Source organism: Mauremys reevesii, linkage group 25 (genome assembly GCF_016161935.1).
Source record: "Mauremys reevesii isolate NIE-2019 linkage group 25, ASM1616193v1, whole genome shotgun sequence".
NCBI classification, from domain to species: domain Eukaryota; kingdom Metazoa; phylum Chordata; order Testudines; family Geoemydidae; genus Mauremys; species Mauremys reevesii.
The window spans coordinates 17,156,895-17,177,212 of record NC_052647.1 but is presented as its reverse complement, the minus strand read 5'-3'; the positions used below and the strand labels follow the sequence as shown (position 1 = coordinate 17,177,212).

Below are 20,318 nucleotides of genomic sequence, written 5' to 3'. Positions count from 1 at the left end.
TGGTTACCAAGGAGAGGGCTCCTGGCCAGGTTGCTATGGTTACCAGGAAACGGGGCTAGGATGGCCATGGTTACTAGGGTTACCATGGGAACGGGGCAGACCCCCCCCATTAATCTCATTTCACACACACACCTCATTACCCCATGCAAAATGGCCGTGGGAACGTCACAGCACCACGCTGTGATGTCACCAGCACACACCATGACATCATGGGAGCATCATCACGGGGGGGGGCACACCAACGGAAAGCCACGACGTCACCGTATTGCACCCTACATCACGCGTGACACACACACCATTTCTGACCTCGCACACGCCTTCGCCCTCACCTTCGGGTGCCGCCTCTGGTGATGTCATAGCACGTCTGACGTAGGAGAACGATGTCATGATGTCGAGACCTCACAGCGTTCCCAGGGACAATGGGCTGGATCGACCTGTCTAGGGTTTAACCCTTCTCTGGCCCCATTGTTGCACAGAAGGGAAACTGAGGCACAAAGACACGAAGTGACGTGCCCATAGTCACCCAGTGAAGCTGCCAAAACAGGGCATTGAACCCAGGTTATGCGTGTGCCCCACTGCTGGCCCATCCTTCCTTCGGTGTGGGCTGTGGAGTTGGCTGGGAAAATCCAGGAAAGGTCAGATTGGGGCTAACAGTTTCCTTCGTAACAAAACAAGGATGGAGTCTCCCAAACCCTCGGCCTTGCAGCGCTTGGGAGCACCCCAGGGTGCCCACTGGGGTTGTGAGGAGGCCAGCGTGTGCTCCAGAGCTCAGCTACCGCACAGAGCAACCACAGCAGCATGGCACAAGAGAGCAATGAGTGACAATACGCACCGGACTCCGCTGCCAGACGCACACTCGGCTCAGCGTCAGCCCGGTGGTGCTGGATAGCGTCACCTTCCCTGGCACAGCCTGAGTGGAGAACGCCCACTGCTCACCCTGCGAGTCACTGACAGAGCCACAGATGGGACCCAGGAGTCCTGAATCCAGTGCTCTGTTTGTTCTTGCTGCTAGAGCACACCTCCTTCCAGAACTGGGAGCAGAACCCAGGAGATCTGGCACCCCTCCCCCCGCTCTAACCACCAGACCCCACCACCAGGAACAGAATCCAGGAGTCCTGACACCCAGCCCCTCCCACCACTCTCATCCACTAGGCCCTGCTCCCTTCCCACAGCCAGGAATAGAACCCAGGAGTCCTGGTGCCCCCAGCAGCAGCCAAGCTCTGTGCCCAGGGCCAGCCCTGGCTGCCTGTCACATGGCCGGGGAGGTGTCACTACAGCTGCTGACGTGGGCCTGTGCTGTCCCAGGACCCTCCTCCTTTGGCAGCCGCTGCTGAGAAGCTGCCAGCAAAGTTGCAGGAGGTCCCGCAGTGAGGGGAGCGACTGGACAGTGAGCGGCCAGGTAAGGGGCCTAATGGGACGGGGAAGGACTTTTCTGCCCAGCCTCTTAGCCCGGGAGAAGGTACCCGCGCTCCTGGCACTGAAGCCCTCGTGAGATGCTGCTCAGAGCCATGGGGCTCCCTAGAAAGATACGGGGGGGGGGGGGGCATCTCTGCAAGGCTCCCTCTGAGAGCATGCGCCAGTGGGAAAAATCCTGTCAACGCAACACACATGGGTGCTGCTGCCTGGGCATCCCATACAGGTGCAGAGAGCCACTGCCGGGCTAAATCCTACTACTACAGCCACGCACGGGCATCGTCCAGCTGGAACCACGCACAGCCACCGCCGGGCTGGTGCCACGCACGGCCACGATCGGGCAGGAGCCACACATAGCCACCGCCGGGCTGGTGCCACGCACGGCTGCAGGTTGCTGAGGCACAACTTTGCAAGAGGAAAGGCGCTGAGCCGGCAATTCAAACCACACGTTGTCTGTCTCCACACCGCCCCCGGCACGCAAGGAAATGCAGCTTTCAGAACAACATCTGGGGGAGCCACCCAGGCTAAGCCGGGCTGTCCAGGCTGCAGGGACGGAGAATAAAATAGAGGGGTGGTAGGTGGGACTCTTTACTCCTGGGAACGGTCGAAAGGGGCGGACTAGGCAGATTTTCCCAGGATGGGCCATTTCTGGAGGTAGCTGTCCTGGGAAATGTGCAAGGATGCTTGCGCGGCACACACTGCCGGCTGTCCAGTTTTAGAGGCTCAGGATCACCCCACCTGTCCTATGTTTTTCTACCTCAGAAGTGGCAGTCCTAGGACGAGGCCCCAGGCTTCCCAATGCCCACGAGGGGGGCATGCGATTGGTAAGAGAGAGAAAGAGTAAAATCCAGGTGTGATGTTTGTGGGAGACGCAGATCCCCATTTTCCAGGTGGAGGAAACTGAGGCCGGGGTAGATGAAATGACTTGCCCAAGGTCACCAGTGAGTCAGCGGCAGAGGAACCCTGATCTCCTAGATCCCTGCCCTGTATCCCATCCCCACGGCAGCCTCCCTCCCTCTCAGTGGGCGTGTCTCTGATTGCCCAAGGCAATACGCCTCCCTGCGGCTCCTGTTGGATTTGGCTGAGGTTTGCTCAGCGCCTCAGCCGCAGGGTTGCATTTTCGATGGACTGCCGTTGGTTTCGTGCACGGGCCGAGGGTCCAGTTTAACCGGTGACTTGCCAAGGACAGTCCATTTCGGAACTTGCAGCTTCGGGGCGAGGGGAAGGGACAGACCTGGACAGAGGCGGGGGTAGTTGACGAGGCTTGGCTGTCAGATGCGGTCGCCCAGAGCGACTAGATGGAAGGGGTCTCCAGGGAATAGCCCCCTGGCCAAGGGGGGGCATGGTGTATTTTGGAATCAGTGATAAAGAAGCAGAGAGGGCCTTGGGGATGCAGAGTCTTGAAGGGCTGTTAATCCTCATCGCTGGCTGCAATGTAGGCACCACCCAGAGCTAGCTGCATCCCGTCAATTTGAGGTTTGTCCTGGGGAGTGCGGTGGAGTCTGATGAGGGCCCGGCAGGGAGGTGGGTTAGAGGGAACAGGACTCTCCTCTCACGATTGTTTAATTCCACATGGGTCTTCCCCCCACCCAGTTCTCTCCTTCCCACCTGGGCTGAGCCTGGGCTGCGCCCCAGGGCGCTGGAGCCAGAGACTCGCTCTGCTCACGCCGCAGCTCGGCTCACAGGAAGCCGGTGCCCCTCGCCGAGCGGAAATGCGGTACCTGCGCTCTGCACGCCGGGGGTTGGGTGTGTGTGTGACTGTACGAAAACAATTAAACCCAGGTCCTTTGTGCTGCCTCGCGGCCGGGGGGAGGGGGAGGGGAGTGAGGCTGGGCCAGCGGCTGCCTTGTTGGGGTCCCTGACTTCAAGGCCCCCAGCCGCTCCTCCACCCAGCTGGAGCATCTCAGAGACGGGCACCAAGAACACACACGTACCCCCACCCGGTCCTTGGCCAGTCGCTCTGGGCCTTAATTCCCCTCCTTGGTGCCAACTGGCACCTTGGTTCTTGGCTGCACAGGGGAGGGCGTGGACTGGCCCCACGCAGCGCAGAGCAAACACCAGTCCCGCCGCTGGAGATCCCGACAGGCGCGCTGTGTCTGGCTCCCCCTTCCCATAGTCACATGCAGAATGGGGAGTCAGGAGCCAGGACTCCTGGGTTCCATCCCCAGCTCTGAGAGGGGAGGGGGGATCTAGTGGTTAGAGGGGGGGCCTGGGAGCCAGGACTCCTGGGTTCCATCCCCAGCTCTGAGAGGGGATCTAGTGGTTAGAGCGGAGGGCTGGAAGTCAGGACTCCTGGGTTCCACCTCTGGCTCTGCTGGTAACTCTGCCTTGGGGGTATCCCCCGGCCATGCCCCAGGTTCCTGCTCTGTCAGTGGGGCGAAGCTGACCTGCTGACAGGGCTTTGAGAGCCTGGGCTGGCAGGGGTGTCACAGAGTGTGGAGGACTCAGGGCCCTGCACCCCCACTCCCTGCGATTCACCGGGACTCTGAGCCAGCCAGTAACACAGAAGGTTTTTTGGACGACAGGAACACAGTCCAAGACAGGCCTTGTAGGTACAGACAACAGGACCCCTCAGTTAGGTCCCTCTTGGGAGGGGGTGGGGGTGTAGGGAGGCCAGAGCCCCGTTGGGAGGCCAGATCCCATCTGAGCTCCCCTCCATTTCCCCAGCCAGCTCCCAACTGAAACTCCCTCCAGCCTCTCACTCAGCCTCCCCCCGGCTCCTCCCCCACCCTTTGTCCAGTGTCCCGCGCAGAGGGTGTCACCTGCCCTCCAACCCCCCTCCTGGGGTCTCCTGTTACCTGCTCAGGTCTCCTCCCTCAGGGAAAGTCTCTCATCCCCAATGCAGCCAGTCCCAGCAAAACTCCCCTGCAGCCTTCCCAGGTGAACACTCCCCATCCAGCATTCAAAGAAAACATCAAGAACATTCCCACGTCGTCACAAGGGGCGCCAGCTTTGTAAGCGCAGCCCCGGCCTTTGCCCCTTGGTGACGGATGCACCCAGCTCAGCACCCTGGTACCCTTCAGTGCCTGCTTTTCTCCTTTCCCCCCAGGTCCTGCAGGCCACCCCATGGCAGCACCCCGGCGGTGGTGAGTCCCTGCGCGCCGCGCCAACACCTCCAGCCTAGCCCGTCCCGGAGCCTGAGGTCCCTCCTGGCCACGTCCTCTCCTTGGGTTCAGGGCAGCTGGCCCCCTCCTCTGCCCAGCCCCATGCAGACGCCTGCCCCTGTGGCTCTGGGCACGTGCAACGGACCCATGGGCACAGAGCATGGGCCAAGCCCCCTTGCCATGCCGGTTCTCGGCTCCACCTCCATCCCCACGGCCCAGGGCGCACGGGCGGAGGAAGGGGCCTGGAAGATGCCCCCCAGGGTCCCACCTCTGGGGAAAATGTTGGGGTCACCCAGGGGAGGAGGGGGGATCCCCAGGGCTGTGTCTCCACCATACAGTTGCTGGGTCGGGCTCTGGGCAAGAGCCACTTCTGCTCCCCTCTGCCCAAGGCTGCCTGGTCCGGGGAGGGGAGGACATGCCAGGGCCCTGCCCCCCCCCCCCCCGACAGAGCCAGTCACCCCGAGCTGTACGTGGCCGCCTGCGATGAGCCACTGGCTGGAAAGCCGCAGAGCTGGCTGGCTTCCTGTTGTAGCAGCATCTGGGCTTCCTGTAGCCACGTGGCCTCACCCACTGGCCGCTACCAGGGCGCTGAGCCCTGGCTTGGACATGTCCTCTGGGGGGGCAGGGCAAGCAGCCATGTCCCAGTCTCTGCAGCGCCCCCCCACTCCCCGCCGGTCCAGCAGCAGGCCTGAGGCCAGGAGGTCTGGGGCCATGGGGAGGAGTGGGTCAGGCCGCCTGGGCACACACTGGCACCGTGCATCCCAGAGGGGAAAGCCCCCATTCCCCGCGCCAGCTGGTCCCCCTTTCCCCGCGCCATTGGGGCCGACGCCCCGTGTCTCAGCCTGCTCCCCTGCCTTCTCCTTCCAGATGACGGTGCTGGGCCCCGGCTGGGCTGGGCTGGCGGTGCGCACAGAGCGGCCAGCCGCTCTCCCCCTCGCTGAGATGCTGTCAGGGCGGTGGCGGCTGGAAGGCCGGTCCTGGCGCCGGGCCGGCCCCTCGCCAGGCTCCTCCTCGGCCGTGGCGCTGCGAGCCCTCTACGACTACCAGTACGAGGCGGAGGACGGGCGCCAGGTGGCCATCGCCGAGGGCGAGCGCTTCCTGCTGCTGCGCAAGTCCAATGAGGACTGGTGGCAGGTGCGGCGGCTCAGCGATCCCCGGAGGGCACGGCCCATCTTCGTGCCGGCCACCTACGTGGCAGAGGTGGCTCCACACGTGCAGGGTGGCCCATGGCTGAGCGCCACGCTGCTCGCAGCCGCTGGCACCGGGCAGCACCCGTCCCCGGGTGAGTGTCTGCCAGGGGGCGGGGTGAGGGCTCAGCAGGGGGCTCTCTCCCCTTCCAGCTTGGCACGAGCGGGTACTGGGCTGCAGGGACCAGCCTGGGGGTGTCACAGATCCACAGGATCAGGACCGGTCTCTGGGAGGAGCCAGACCCCCTCGGGGTGTCGCTCTCCCTCCAGGGTCTCCCACGTGGCTTCCCTGCCTCCTTAGACCAGCCCCCCGGCCGTCAGCCCCCCTGCGTCCCGCCAGGAGCTCCGCCAGTGAGTCTCACTGAGCCAGACCCCTGAGGGTGACTAGTCTCGCACGCCAGCTGCAGGGGCGCTCCCACGGCGGGTGTGTCACCGGGACCCTGGCCCGGGAAGCCCTGGGCTAGCGCTGAGGGAGGAAGGCTCTGGGCGCCCCAGCACTCGGCCAGGCTGTGGGGAACCCCCTTGTTCCAGCTGTGACTCTCCGTCCCCTGGCTCAGAGCCCACCCCCTCCGCAGTAGCCACCCTTTCTCCCGCCCCTGGCTCAGCCCCTGCGGCGAGGCGGGGCCCAGATCTCTGTCCTGGGTTGCTAGGTATCAGTGTCTGGGCAATTGGGGTGGCCATTGTCTTCTCAGCCGCTCCTGGGATTAAGGCCAAGCCAGCCGGGCGCCACCCACACCCCCACCTCTTCGCCTGCCCTGGGAGCAAACGGCCCTTTGCCACCCCGGGGAACAGGGCGGAAACTGAGGCACGCACAGGCTCCGTGGAAATGTTACAAAATTCCCGCTTTGTCATAGGGGGTTCAGCAGGGGATGCTGGCCCCAGTGTGGTGCCGGGGGGCTCTGTGCTGCAGGGAGCTGGGTGGGGGGCTCGGCCAGGGGCGCTGTGCTGCAGGGAGCTGGGTGGGGGGCTCGGCAGGGGGCGCTGGGCTGCAGGGAGCTGGGTGGGGGGCTCGGCAGGGGGCGCTGTGCTGCAGGGAGCGGGCGGGGGGCCCGGCCGGGGCGCTGGGCTGCAGGGAGCTGGGTGGGGCTCGGCAGGGGCGCTGGGCTGCAGGGAGCGGGTGGGGGGCTCGGCCGGGGGCCCTGGGCTGCAGGGCGGGGGGTGGGGGGTTCGGCTGGGGGCTCTGGGCTGCAGGTTGCTGGGTGGGGGGCCCGGCAGGGGGCGCTGGGCTGCAGGGAGCTGGGTGGGGGTCTCGGCAGGGGGCGCTGTGCTGCCGGGAGCGGGTGGGGCTCGGCCAGGGGCGCTGGGCTGCAGGGAGCTGGGTGGGGCTCGGCCGGGCGCTGGGCTGCAGGGAGCGGGTGGGGGCTCGGCCAGGGGCGCTGGGCTGCAGGGAGCTGGGTGGGGCTCGGCCAGGGGCGCTGGGCTGCAGGGAGCTGGGTGGGGCTCGGCCGGGCGCTGGGCTGCAGGGAGCTGGGTGGGGGCTCGGCCGGGCGCTGGGCTGCAGGGAGCTGGGTGGGGAGCCAGGGGACAGTGGGGTCATGCTGTGAAGCCAGGGGGACAGTGGGGTCATGCCCAGAGCTGGGGGGGGTCCCAGGCTCTGAGCTGAGCAGTGGGGGACCCTCTGTCGGCCCAGGTGCTGTTCATAAGCCGAGGTGCCGCCTCCTCTCCCCCCGCTGCCCCCTGGCGCACCAGGGGCTCTGACCCAGCTGTTCCCTCCCCCTTGCCAGGCCTGCAGCCGCGGTACCGATCCCTCCAGGACCTGTCCAGCCCCCCAGCCCGGCCTGCCGAGCCCGGCCACCACTCCTGCCACAGCCTGAGCCTGCCAGCCTGGGACCCCGGCCCCCAGCTCGGCCCGGCCCACCCCGTCAGCAGGAGCGTCAGCGCCGCCGGCCTGGCCCAGAGCCCCGGCAGGGACGCGCTGGCCCCCAGATGCCAGCAGGAGCGGTGCCCGGAGCCGGTGGGGCAGGGGGTCAGGCCCCCTGGAGTGAGTATGGCCTCCGGGGGGAGGGGCAGGAGTGTGTGCATCTGGCTTCCCCCCCCACCACCGGTCCCGCCCTGCCCTTCCCTTCTGCACATCACCCACCCAGAGCAGACGGGCAGGGGTGGAGCAGTCCCACAGCACGTGGGCAGCCCCCCAGCTCTGCCGGTGCCCCTCACTCCCGACCCGCAGCCCCCTGCTAGCCCGGCCCTGGGCTTCTGCCCCCCAGCTCTGCCGGTGCCCCTCACTCCCGACCCGCAGCCCCTGCTAGCCCAGCCCTGGGCTCCCTGGTGCCTGGCTCTGCCCTTGGGTTCATTTAGGAGCCTCCCCTGTCCCACCCACCCGCCTTCCTCTTTCTTCCTCTCTCTGACCACAGGGAGGGAAGTGTAGGTGCAAGGGCTGTGCTAACCCACAGGATGTGGGGTGAACTGGGGGAGGGGCTGCCCCACGGGGTGCGGCCTGGAGCAACGCTACAGACTCAGCTCCCCAAGGGCTGCAGGCCCAGCTGCTGCGGGGGGCCGGGGCTGAGTGCTCAACGGCCCCCCCTGGGTGGGGGGACTGACGGGCTGAGCAGCAGCGCCAAGCCGTGAGTGTCTGCTTGGGACCTGGGGGGAGGGCGGGCAGCGGGGCTTGGGGGGCAGGAGCGAGAGGAGAGGGTCCTGGGGAGGGAGGAAGGGCACTGCGGGGAGGGAACCGGCTGCAGAGAGGCACAGGGTAGGGGACAGAGGGGCTGAGCAGGGACGAGGGGGCCTGGGGTATGCGGGTGGGGACGATGGAGGGCACAGGAAGTGGTAGGGCGGAGTGGGCAGAGCAAGGGGTAGGGGACAGGGGGCTCAGGACGGCGGGGAGCAGGGGGCTCAGGAGGGGGGAAGGACCAGGGGGGCGGGCCGGGGGGTGCAGGGGGCTCAGGAGGGGGGCGGGAGCCGGGGGCACCAGCTGACGGGCGGCTCAGGGCCCCTGGCATTGTTCCAAGCCGCTCTGGGGAAACCGTTCCCGACCTTGGCTAAGGCAAAAGTTTATCTGCTTCGCCCAGGGCCGGGAGGGAGAGGGGGGCGGGTGTGTCGCGGGGTCCCAGCCCCAGGGCTCAGCACCCGCTCCGGATGCAGCCGGCCAGGACTCTGGGGCGGGGTCCCCCCTCGGGGCTCACTCCCCCGGGGCAAGGAACCGGCTCGGCTTCGGCGCCTCCAAGGGCCCTGCCCCCTGCTCTCCCCCCACGGCCGGCAGGGACTCCCAGGCAGCAGGTGACAGGCGGGTTGTTAGTCGCCGGGGACCCAGCGTAGGACAGGGCTGGTTAGCACCCACCAGGGACGCCCAGCAAAGTGCATTGGGGGGGGCAGAGCCCAGGGCCCTCCCCCCGAGTCCCAGCCCAGCCCCCCCCCCAGCTCTGCCGGTGCCCCTCACTCCCGACCCGCAGCCCCTCCTTGGGGCTCTGCGAGGAACTTTGGACCCTCTGCTCCCAAGCAGGCTGGATTCTGTCTGACTGTGCACCCCCGACTCCGACATTGTGGTGGTGGGGGGGGTTCCCTGTAGCCCCTGTGGGCAGCAGCCCTGACAGTAACCAGCCCCCCGCATGCCCTGCAGGTTCCGCCCCCTGGAGCCACCATGGAGGAGCCCCCCATTTACTGCAATCTGGAGGAGATCAAGCGGGTGAGGGGGGAGCCCCCCAACCCCAGCGGCCCCCCGCTGCAGGTGCTGGACACCTGGGAGCGCCACCTCGACCCCAGCACCGGCCGCAGCTACTTCTACAACCCGGAGACAGGCGACAAGTCTTGGAAACCTCCGCGGCGCCACCGGGAGATGGTAGGAGGGGGCTGCCCCATTGTCCCCCTGGCTGGGTGTGCTGCCCGGCCTCCTGTGCCCTGGCCTGGCTGAGCCAAGCACCCGGGCTGTCCGCCAGGGCCTGACAAGGCTCAGCACTAATTGCTCTAACGAAGCCCCCCAGGGAGGGGCGGGAGCTGGGTGGGCCGTGGGCAAAACCCGGGAGTCTCCTGCTGCGACAGTGTCCCAGGAGCGCGGTACCAAGAGCAGAGCAGGTCAGGAGGGGCCCCGGCAGAGCTGGGGGGGGCAGGGCTGGGCTAGCAGGGGCTGCGGGTCAGGAGTGAGGGGCCCTGGCAGAGCTGGGGGGGCAGGGCTGGGCTAGCAGGGGCTGTGGGTCGGGAGTGAGGGGCCCCAGCAGAGCTGGGGGGAGCCCAGGGCCGGGCTAGCAGGGGCTGCGGGTCGGGAGTGAGGGGCCCCGGCAGAGCTGGGGGGAGCCCAGGGCTGGGCTAGCAGGGGGCTGCGGGTCGGGAGTGAGGGGCACCACCTTGCTGCAGGATGAGGGGCACTCCCTGACTCGCTCCCCTCTCCCCTGCAGAGTTTGCTCCCCGTGGAGGCCCTGAGCCCCGAGTCCCCGGCAGCCGCTGACCCGGGGGAGACGCTGGCGCAGGGCGGGGGCAGTGTTCGGGCCGCCCGGCTCGGCTACACCAAATCCATGATCTTGCCGGAATCTCGCGTGCCCAAGGTGAGATGCCCACAGGGGACGGGGGTCGCGTGGGGGGCTGGGGGCAGCGCTGTGTTGTTTCTCTGGGGTTGGTGTGTTGGGGGGCTGGATGGGGAGGCAGGGTGTTGGGGGTAGGGTGGGGGACCGGGCGTTGGGTGTATGGTGGGGGCAGAGTGTTGGGGGGCCAGGTGTCGGGGGGCCAGGTGTTGGGGGCAGGCTGGGGAGACAGGGCATTGGGAGCCGGGTTGGGGGGCAAGGTGTTGGGGGGCAGGCTGGGGAGACAGGGCATTGGGAGCCAGGTTGGGGGGCAAGGTGTTGGGGGGCAGTGACCCATCTCCCCTGCTCTCTCACTCTCTCTGCAGGTGTCTCACCGCAGGAATCGCTCCCAGCACAACTTTGAGGACTGGGTGGGGACCGGTCCCCCCTCCACCTGCCCTGGGGGCTCCCCCCCTCACCCCTCCGACTTACCCCATGTGAGTTACCCCCCAGCCCCCTCCTGCTCCCCTGCCCCTCCCCCGGTCACTGCACAGGAAGCTCCGAGCCAGCAGGTCCCAGGGCCGGGGGGGGGGATGTAAATGGGCCCTTGCCCCATCCCCTTGGTCACCCCCAAATTGATTCAATTCCCAAGAGTTGGCTGCAGCCTGGGGCCCCCCGCTGGGTGGATCAGGTTGGGGGGGAGGGAGCGGGAGGCAGGGCTGTGGGGGGTGAGGGGTGGGGTTGACCAGGGGGCTGTGGGGGTGAGGGAGGAGTGGGGGCAGGGCTGGGCGGGGCCGGGGGGCTGACGATTCTCCCCATGGCAGGAAGTGGAGAAGGCCGGGCAGCTGAACAAAACCAAGATTGCAGAGGGTGGCCGGAAACTCAGGTACGTGTGTGGGGGGCGGTGTCCCTGCAGCAGGTGGCAGGCATCTGGGGGGAGTCCCTGTGGATGGGGGAGGTGTCCTGGGGGGCAGGAGGGGGGGCCGGGGTGGGGAGGCATCCTGGGGAGCAGGAGGGAGGGTCCCTGTGGAGGGGAGAGGTGTCCTGGGGCGGCAGGAGGGGGCCGTGGTGGGGAGGCACTGGGGGCAGGAGGGGGTCCCTGTGGAGGGGAGGTGTCCTGGGGGCAGAAGGGGGTCCCTGTGGTGGGGTGCAGGAGCCGCGGCCTCTCACAGCCCAGGGGTTGGACAAGGGACGTCCTGGGCATGAATGGACAAGGGCCTTTCTCAGCTGCCCAGAGCACGGAGTGGGGGGGGAGCTCGGGGCCCAGGGCGGGGGGAGCTCAGGGCAGCAGGGGAGCTGGGGCTCCCGGGGGCTCCAGGGCAGCAAGGGGTGGGGAGCTCGGGGCCCAGGGAGGGGAGCTCAGGGCATGGCGGGGGGGGGGGGGGCTCGGGGGCTCCAGGCAGCAGGGGCAGGGGAGCTGGGGCTCCCGGGGGCTCCAGGGCAGCAGGGGGCGGGGGGGCTGTCCCAGCTGGGCTCAGCCCCCTCTCTCTGGCAGGAAGAGCTGGGGTGTCTCCTGGGTGGTGCTGGCTGGGAACAGCCTCGTCTTCTACAAGGATCTCAAGGGCCCGGCCCCCGCCAGCTGGGTGAGTGGGGAGCTGGGGGTGGGGGGAGTGAGCGGGGGAGGGGGAGGGGGGTCACACCTGTCCCAGACCCCAGGGGCTGGGAGCTGCCTGGCAAGGGGCTGCCCTGCCCCCACGCCCCCCCGTGCAGCCCCCCCTGCAGCCCAGGGGGTACTTTGGGCCGAGCCCCCCCAGCAGCCCCGAGGCCGAGCGATGCCCGTGGGTGCTGCCCTGACGCCCCCTCCCCTGGCCCCCAGAGACCCGCCAGCAGCAGGCCCGAGAGCAGCGTGGACCTGCGGGGCGCCGTGCTGGAGCGGGCGCGAGACATGTCCAGCAAGAAGAACGTCATTCATGTGAGTGTGTGGGGAGCCCCAACTCCCAGCAATGCCCCCGCAGGGACCCAAACCCCCCAGCTCCCAGCCATCCCCCCCAGGGACCCAGAAACCCCCCCGGGATCCCAGCAACCTCTGCACGGACCCAGAACCCCCCTGGCTCCCAGTCATACCCCCACAGGGACCCAGAACCCCCCCGGCTCCCAGCCACCACCCCGCATGGACCCAGAACCCCCCTGGCTCCCAGCAACGCCCCCCCAGGGATCCAGAAACCCCCCCTGGGATCCCAGCAACCTCCCCAGGGACCCAGAACCCCCCCGGCTCCCAGCAACCCCCCAGAGCAGCCTGAGAGACGCTCCCCTCAACTGCCCATGGGGGCCCTGCGGGGAGGGGGCTGCCCCTGCCCGGCCCCCTGACCTGCTGGGCCCTGCCTGGAGACCAGCCCCTTCTCCCCATGGGGGGCCCTGCGGGGAGGGGGCTGCCCCTGCCCGGCCCCCTGACCTGCCTGTGCCCCCCTGGCAGCTCCGCACAGTGACTGGCAACGAGTTCCTGCTGCAGTCGGACAGCGAGGCCGAGATCCAGGACTGGCACCAGACTATCAAGGGCGTCATCCGTAGGCTGGTGAGTGCCGGCGGGCAAAGGGTTAACGTGGCCCAGGCCTGGGTATTGGGGGCCCCCACCCGTGGGGGAGCTGGGGACGGGAGGCGATAAAGGAGCTGCCCCCCACCAACTTCCCCCCCCCCCGCCCTGCTCGGTGCCCCTCACTCCCGACCCGCAGCCCCTGCTGGCCCAGCCCTGGGCTCCCCACACCCAGCTCTGCCGGTGCCCCTCACTCCCGACCCGCAGCCCCTGCTGGCCCAGCCCTGGGCTCCCCACACCCAGCTCTGCCGGTGCCCCTCACTCCCGACCCGCAGCCCCTGCCAGCCCAACCCTGGGCTCCCCCAATCCCCAGCTCTGCCGGTGCCCCTCACTCCCGACCCGCAGCCCCTGCCAGCCCGGCCCTGGGCTCCCCCCACCCAGCTCTGCCGGTGCCCCTCACTCCCGACCCGCAGCCCCTGCTGGCCCAGCCCTGGGCTTCCCCCACCCAGCTATGCCGGTGCCCCTCACTCCCGACCCGCAGCCCCTGCCAGCCCAGCCCTGGGTTGCCCCGAACGTGGGGAATGCCCAGCACGCTGCCCCTCCGGCTCTGTCCCCTTGCGTGGCTGGGAGCGGTTCCCATCCCCCACTGGCTGCTGCCTGGCCTGACGCGTCCCCCTGCGCCCCAGGACCGGGAGAACCCCCTGGACGAGCCGGGCTACGTGCTGCGCCGGGCGGGCAGCTCCGAGCTGGGGGACCTGAGCGGGGACGAGGAGGACGAGGGGCTGAGGCCGAAGGACAGCTGGAAATCCTCCGGTAGGTGCCCTCCGCATGGGGGGGGGGGGCTGGCCTTGGGCTCGGGGGAGGGGAGGGGGCGACGGGCCTGGGGGGCTCTGTGGCTGCTTCACCCCCTCTGCCCCCCTCCAGGCTCCCTCCGCAGCCCGGACAGCAGCGAGAGGAAGCGAGTGAAGAGCAAACTGAGGCGCTTCATCGTCAAGCGGCCCCCGCTGCAGAGCCTGCAGGAGAAGGGGCTCATCCGAGGTGGGGACCCCCCCCGTCGCTCCCCGTGCCCCCCACTCCCCTGCATCCCACCCCCCTGCCCCACCGCTGCAGAGCCTGCAGGAGAAGGGGCTCATCCGAGGTGGGGACCCCCCTCTCCCATCACTCCCCCTGCCGGCCCTATAACGATGCTGGTTCCGGGGACCCAACTGAGAAGCTGATTCAGGACAGATTGCTCAGAGCAGGGCAGTTACAGCCCCAGGCTGGGGGTTTTCCACCTCGAAGGCACCAGCCCAGCCAGCCAGAGAGGACTTCGCTCTCACCCCACTGGCTAACCACACGTCACCCCAGCAATTCCCTCAGACGCTCCAGTGTCCCAGTATCCCCACCAGGGCCACTCGCTATGGGGACGAATGGTTATGAAAACCAATGCCCCAGTCAAAGAAAAAAAAGTTCTTCCCATCCCAAAGGACCAAGCCCCAGCCCCAGGTCAATACACAGATCAGATCTTACCCACGAATCACGCTGCTGCCAAGTCTTTAGATCTAAAATCGAAAGGTTTATTCATAAAAGGGAAAAGCTACAGGTGGCAGCTAGACTTGGGGAAATGGAATCAGTCACGTACCGTGATAGCCAAGTTCTTGGTTCAGGCTTGTAGCAGTGATGGGATAAACGGCAGGTTTGAATCAAGTCCCTGGCACATCCCCAGCTGGGATGGGTCCTCAGTCCTTTGTCCAAGGCTTCCGTGTAGCAAAGTCCCTCCAGGGGTGTGACGAGGCGGTTCTGGTGGGACCCAACTGAGAGAGTCAATTCAGGACCAATTGCTCAAACAGGGCAGTTACAGCCCCAGGCTGGGGGTTTTCCACCTCTAAGGCAAACCAGACCAGCCAGACAAAGAGGACCGTGGTTTCACCTCACTGGCAACCACAAGTTACAAGCAATTCCCTTAGACGCTCCAGTCCCCCAGTATCACCACCAGTCCCACTCGTCCTGGGGATGAATGGTTATGAAAACCAACCCTCCATAAAAGAAAAAGGTTCTCCTGATCCTAAAGAATCAAGCCCCAGACCCAGGTCAATATACACATCAGAGCTTACCCACAAATCACGCTGTTGCCAATCCTTTAGAATCGAAAATCGAAAGGTTTATTCATAAAAGGAAAAAGATAGAGATGAGAGCAAGAGTTGGTAAAATGGAATCAATTACATACAGTGATGGCAAAGTTCTTGGTTCAGGCTTGTAGCAGTGATGGAATAAACTGCAGGTTCAAATCAAGTCTCTGCTACAAACTGAAGCTCTGAACAAAGGACTGAATGACCCATCCCAGCAGGGGATGTTCCAAAGTCCCTCCAGAGGTCAGAAGCAGGATTGAAGACAAGATGGAGATGAGGCATCAGCCTTTTATAGGCTTTTCCAGGTGTAAGAACCTCTTTGTTCTTACTGTGGAAAATTACAGCAAAATGGAGTCTGGAGTCACATGGGCCAGTCCCTGCACCTTGCTGAGTCACAAGGCGTGTCTGCCTCCTCTCCATGGGTCAGTTGTGTAGCTGATGGTCCTCAATGGGCCCTCAAGCAGGCTAGGCAGAGCTGACACCAACTTGGCTGGGGTGTCCCCCAGAAGCAGAGCGAACGTTTGAAATACAGACAGTCCGGAGCCAATACCCCTAACGTCAGCTACAACGAGACACACGTACCCGGACCCCTCCCGGGACCCCTCCCGCCAACCTTTCGCCAACAGCACCTTGGGTGCAACAATGAGCTATACGGTTCCAGTTCATGTCAGTAACGTCACACCCCACCCCTCTGCAGCCCATCCCCCTGTACCCCATTCCCCCTGCGCCCCCTGCCCCACCGCTGCAGAGCCTGCAGGAGAAGGGGCTCATTCGAGGTGGGGACCCCCTCCCCGTCACGCCCCCTGCCCCCGTCTACCTTCACCCCATCCCCTGCCCCCCAGCCCATGTATCGCTTCCCCACCCCCTGCCCCCCAGAACACCCCACCCCTTGCTCCTCATCTCCCCCAGCCCCTCTGTAACCCACCCCCTGCCCCCTGCCACTTCAGAAGCTGCAGACGAAGGGGTTCAGTCAAGGAGGGGACCCCCATATGCCCTGCCCCGCTCCCCCCTCCCGCTGATACAGGACTGCATGGCCTTCGGGGACATTTGATGCAAATGATTTAATAAGGAAATTTGCATATTTGTAAAAACTGCCCCCTGGCCCCACTCAGCCCTGCCTCCCTCCCCGCTGGACCCTGTTCTCAGCCCCCTCCCTTTTCACTCACCCAAAACTTGGTGCCCACAGCACCCCCCAGTGGCAGCTGTTGGGATTGCAGCTGGTGGGGCGAGGGGCCGGGCTGGGCAGCCCTGGGGGTGAGAGCTGCCCCCCCCCCGCCCCCCGGGTCTGTTTCTGCACCCCTGAGGGCCCCCGGCCCGGCCTGGCACCCACCGCTGCCCTCTCTCCAGACCAGGTCTTCGGCTGCCGGCTGGACGCCCTGTGCCAGCGGGAGAACGACACGGTGCCCCGCTTCGTTCGGCTCTGCGTGGAGGCCGTGGAGAAGAGAGGTAGGAGCCCCGCGGGCAGGTGCCCGGTGTGCCAGGCCCCCCCAGCGTGGCGCCCCTCCCTCCCTGGGGCCCTGCCTGCCATTCAGGGGGATCTTTCTGCATGGGCCACACATACGGGGGCGTCCCAGAGCCCCTCGCGCCCCAGCCCACGGGTCGTTCCACCCGTGCCCAGCCAGCGCCACCGGCACCCAGGGAGGGGGAAGAGACCTCGGGGGGCAGACGTGCTCCCCCGTGGGACCTCCGAGTGGGGCCTGGGGAGGTGGGAGGGGGGCACGCGGGGGGCTCCAAGCAGGGGCGGGGGCCACATGGAGCCCTGAGCAGAGGCAGGGGGGCAGGCGGGGGGCACACGGGGTTCTGCAGGAGGGGGGCAGGAGTCACAACTGCCCCGAGCAGAGTCTCACCCCTCCCTCCCCCGCCCCTGCAGGCCTGGACGTGGACGGGATCTACCGGGTGAGCGGGAACCTGGCCGTGATCCAGAAGCTGCGCTTTGCCGTCGACCGGGGTGAGCGTCTGCGCCCGGGGGCGAGAGGGGGCAGCTGCCTCAGGAGCTGCTCCCTGCAGGGAGGCGGCCGCCCCTCACCGTGGCCCTTGGCCTTTGCCCCGGGGCTGCAGTGGCCCGACCCAGCCGGCCTCCCCGTAAACCCTGCCCCGTTGGGCTGCCAGCAGGGTGGGGCCGTGACGGGGTGTGTTGTTTTGCAGAGCGGGCAGTGACCTCAGACGGGCGCTACGTCTTCCCGGAGCAGCCGTGCCAAGGTAGAGCCATGCCGGGCGGGCACCGTGTGCGCGTCCCCTCCCCCTGCGCTGGGCCCGCGGCCCGCCTGCCCCCGTGGCTGGGCCTGTGAGCAGAGCCCCGTGGGGTGCCCAGCGTCGCCGGCGGGGCACACGGCGCTTGGGGGGTGTTCGACGTGGGGGTGCCCGGCGTCGCCAGCGGGGCACACGGCGCTCGGAGGGGGCAGGGGTGTTCGACGTGGGGGTGCCCGGCGATGCCAGCGGGGCACACGGCGCTCGGGGGGGTGTTCGACGTGGGGGTGCACGGCGTCGCCAGCGGGGCACACGGCGCTCGGAGGGGCAGGGGTGTTCGGGGGGTGCCCGCGATGCCAGCGGGGCACACGGCGCTCGGGGGGGTGTTCGACGTGGGGTTCCCAGTGATGCCAGTGGCCCCCATACTCCACACCCTGGGCGCTCGCCGTGGGGCTGGCTCGGTCTCTCCAGCGTGGCCGGGCCGGCCCTGCGCCCCCCGCGCTCCCCGCTGCCCCCGGGGCTGACCCCCGCTGCCCCGGGGCTGACCCGCCCGTGTCCCCCAGAGGAGCGGCTGAGCCTGGCTGACCCCGAGTGGGACGACGTCCACGTTGTGACCGGCGCCCTGAAGCTCTTCTTCCGCGAGCTGCCCGAGCCCCTGGTGCCCTTCGGCCTCTTCGACGCCTTCGTGGCCGCCGCCAGTAAGGACACGTCCCCCCGCAGGGCCTCCCTGTGCCCAGCCTCCCCCCCGGGGCCCAGCCAGTGCCCAGCCCCCCACCATGGGGTCTCCCCTGTGCCGCATGCCCTGCGCCCCAATCCCAGGCAGGGGCAGGGGGGGCGGGTGCAGGCTGATGCCCCGTGTGGCTCCACCCCCCCTTGTGGGCCACCCAGCCCCAGGGGCCCAGGCTGCCTCGCGCGGCCAGTGCCCCCAGACTCCTGGGGGTGGGGTGGGGGGCAGCCCTGGGCCCCCCTCTCGTCCAGCTGCAGAGTCACGTCGCTTCTCCCCACAGAGCTCCCGGCCTACGGCGAGCGGGTGCAGCGCCTGGCCGAGCTGGTCCAGAGCCTGCCCCCCCCCAACTACGCCACCCTGCGCTACATCCTGAGCCACCTCCGCAAGTAAGGGGGGCCTGGGAAATCCGGGGGGGCAGATGTCCCTGGGGTGGGGAACAGAGCCAGGGGCTGAGGTCAGGATTGAGGGGCCCTGGCAGACATGGGGGGCCCCAGCGGCCGGCAGGGGCAGAGGGTCGGGATTGAGGAGCCCCGGTGGCATAGGGGGTCTGCAGGTCGGGATTGAGGGGTACCAGTGGCTGGGGGGGCAGCGGGTCAGGCTTGGGGGGCCCCAGTGGACATAGGGGGCTGCGGGTTGGGATTGAGGGTACCAGTGGCCGGGGGCAGCAGGTCAGGCTTGGGGCCCAGTGGACATGGGGGCTGCAGGTTGGGATTGAGGGCCCGGTGGCTGGGGGCCGCGGGTCAGGCTTGGGGGGCCCCAGTGTACATCGGGGGCTGTGGGTTGGGATTGAGGGGTACCAGTGGCTGGGGGCAGCAGGTCAGGCTTGGGGCCCAGTGGACATGGGGGCTGTGGGTTGGGATTGAGGGGTACCAGTGGCCAGGGGGCAGCAGGTCAGGCTTGGGGGCCCAGTGGACATGGGGGCTGCAGGTTGGGGTTGAGGGGTACCAGTGGCCGGGGGCAGCAGGTCAGGCTTGGGGGCCCAGTGGACATGGGGGCTGTGGGTTGGGATTGAGGGGTACCAGTGGCCGGGGGGGCAGCGGGTCAGGCTTGGGGGGCCCCAGTGGACATGGGGGGCTGCGGGTTGGGATTGAGGGGTACCAGTGGCCGGGGGGGCAGCAGGTCAGGCTTGGGGGCCCAGTGGACATGGGGGCTGCAGGTTAGGACTGAGGGCCCCGGTGGCTGGGGGCAGCGGGTCAGGATTGGGGGCCCAGTGGACATGGGGGGCTGCGGGTTGGGATTGAGGGGTACCAGTGGCTGGGGGGGCAGCGGGTCAGGATTGGGGGGGCCCAGTGGACATGGGGGGCTGCAGGTTAGGACTGAGGGGCCCCGGTGGCTGGGGGGCAGCAGGTCAGGATTGGGGGGCCCAGTGGACATGGGGGGGCTGCAGGTTGGGATTGAGGGGCCCCGGTGGCTGGGGGGCAGCAGGTCAGGCTTGGGGGGCCCCAGTGGACATGGGGGGCTGCCGGTTGGGATTGAGGGGTACCAGTGGCCGGGGGGGCAGCAGGTCAGGCTTGGGGCCCAGTGGACATGGGGGCTGCGGGTTGGGATTGAGGGCCCCAGTGGCCGGGGGCAGCAGGTCAGGCTTAGGGGCCCAGTGGACATGGGGGCTGCGGGTTGGGATTGAGGGGCCCCAGTGGCCGGGGGGGGCAGCAGGTCAGGCTTGGGGGGGCCCAGTGGACATGGGGGGCTGCGGGTTGGGATTGAGGGGCCCCAGTGGCTGGGGGGCAGCGGGTCAGGATTGGGGGGCCCAGTGGACATGGGGGGCTGCGGGTTGGGATTGAGGGGCCCCTCTCTGCCGCCCCCCAGGGTGATGGAGTACGCCGACGCTAACCGCATGACCCGGCAGAACATCGGCATCGTCTTCGGCCCCACGCTGCTGCGGCCCGAGAAGGAGCTGGCCAGCATGGCCGTGGACATGGTCCACCAGAACCAGGCCGTGGAGCTGCTGCTCGCCGAGTTCCAGCGCATCTTCCCGGCCCCCGGCGCCAGCTGAGCCCCCCACCCCTGCCCCGGACCAGGGCCAGGGCCAGCGCCACTGCCTGGAACACGCCGACCTCGGTGCCAGCTGAGCCCCCCACCCCTGCCCCGGACCAGGGCCAGTGCCGCCGCCTGGAACACGCCGACCTCGGTGCCAGCTGAGCCCCCCACCCCTGCCCCGGACCAGGGCCAGTGCCGCCGCCTGGAACACGCCGACCTCGGTGCCAGCTGAGCCCCACCCTGCCCCGACCAGGGCCAGCGCCGCCGCCTGGAACACGCCGACCTCGGCGCCAGCTGAGCCCCCCACCCCTGCCCCGGACCAGGGCCAGGACCAGCACCGCCGCCTGGAACACGCCGGCCTCGGTGCCAGCTGAGCCCCCCACCCCTGCCCCGGACCAGGACCAGCGCCACCGCCTGGAACACGCCGGCCTCAGCGCCAGCCAAGGACAATGGCCCTGGGGTCCCGTCCCGCCCCCGGGCTTCGGACAATGGAGCCCCTCCCTTGGGCCATACGCCGGGTGGGCGCCGGTGCCCCAGAGGGGAAAGGCCCCGTGCCCCATTCCCCGCCCCCCGAGCCAGCCTGTGCCCGGCGCCCTCTGCCCTGCCGGGTCTGTCGTGCCCAGTGCACCGTCTGTCTGGACTCTCGAGCCCGGAGCCGGGCAGTAAATGGCTGCTCAGGGAGCCCCCCGTCTCTGTGCTGTGATTCGCGGTGGGG

The 20,318-nt window shown here is 68.0% G+C and overlaps 1 protein-coding gene across 7 annotated transcripts; it reads left to right on the top strand.

Annotated features, from left to right (window-relative positions):
- Window positions 1-333: 333 nt before the first annotated feature.
- On the top strand, window positions 334-20,256 carry ARHGAP9 (Rho GTPase activating protein 9). Of its 7 annotated transcripts, none has more exons than XM_039514400.1 (21): window positions 335-1,399; window positions 2,176-2,237; window positions 4,463-4,499; window positions 5,385-5,799; window positions 7,429-7,685; window positions 9,261-9,479; window positions 10,033-10,179; window positions 10,521-10,631; window positions 10,959-11,020; window positions 11,630-11,717; window positions 11,951-12,046; window positions 12,548-12,646; window positions 13,291-13,417; window positions 13,529-13,642; window positions 16,060-16,158; window positions 16,583-16,660; window positions 16,858-16,911; window positions 17,463-17,597; window positions 17,907-18,012; window positions 19,433-19,643; window positions 19,950-20,256. In XM_039514400.1, the coding sequence occupies exons 2-20, from the start codon at window positions 2,212-2,214 to the stop codon at window positions 19,617-19,619; spliced, it is 2,457 nt and encodes an 818-aa protein (XP_039370334.1). In that variant the 5' UTR covers window positions 335-1,399; window positions 2,176-2,211; the 3' UTR covers window positions 19,620-19,643; window positions 19,950-20,256. The 7 variants fall into 7 exon arrangements, 6 of the variants coding, with proteins under 6 accessions (XP_039370334.1, XP_039370333.1, XP_039370331.1 ...); XM_039514399.1 differs by lacking the exon at window positions 19,950-20,256 and adding an exon at window positions 19,721-19,782 and having other exon boundaries at window positions 19,433-19,644; XM_039514397.1 differs by lacking the exon at window positions 19,950-20,256 and having other exon boundaries at window positions 19,433-19,711.
- Window positions 20,257-20,318: the final 62 nt, after the last annotated feature.

Bases quoted from the DNA above. Each gene is read 5' to 3' on its own strand.
- ARHGAP9 (XM_039514400.1), top strand. From the start codon at position 2,212: ATGCCCACGAGGGGGGCATGCGATTG. The intron at 11,718-11,950 runs GTGAGTGGGGAG...CCTGGCCCCCAG, and splicing joins GCCCGGCCCCCGCCAGCTGG to AGACCCGCCAGCAGCAGGCC. The intron at 13,643-16,059 runs GTGGGGACCCCC...CCCTCTCTCCAG, and splicing joins GGAGAAGGGGCTCATCCGAG to ACCAGGTCTTCGGCTGCCGG.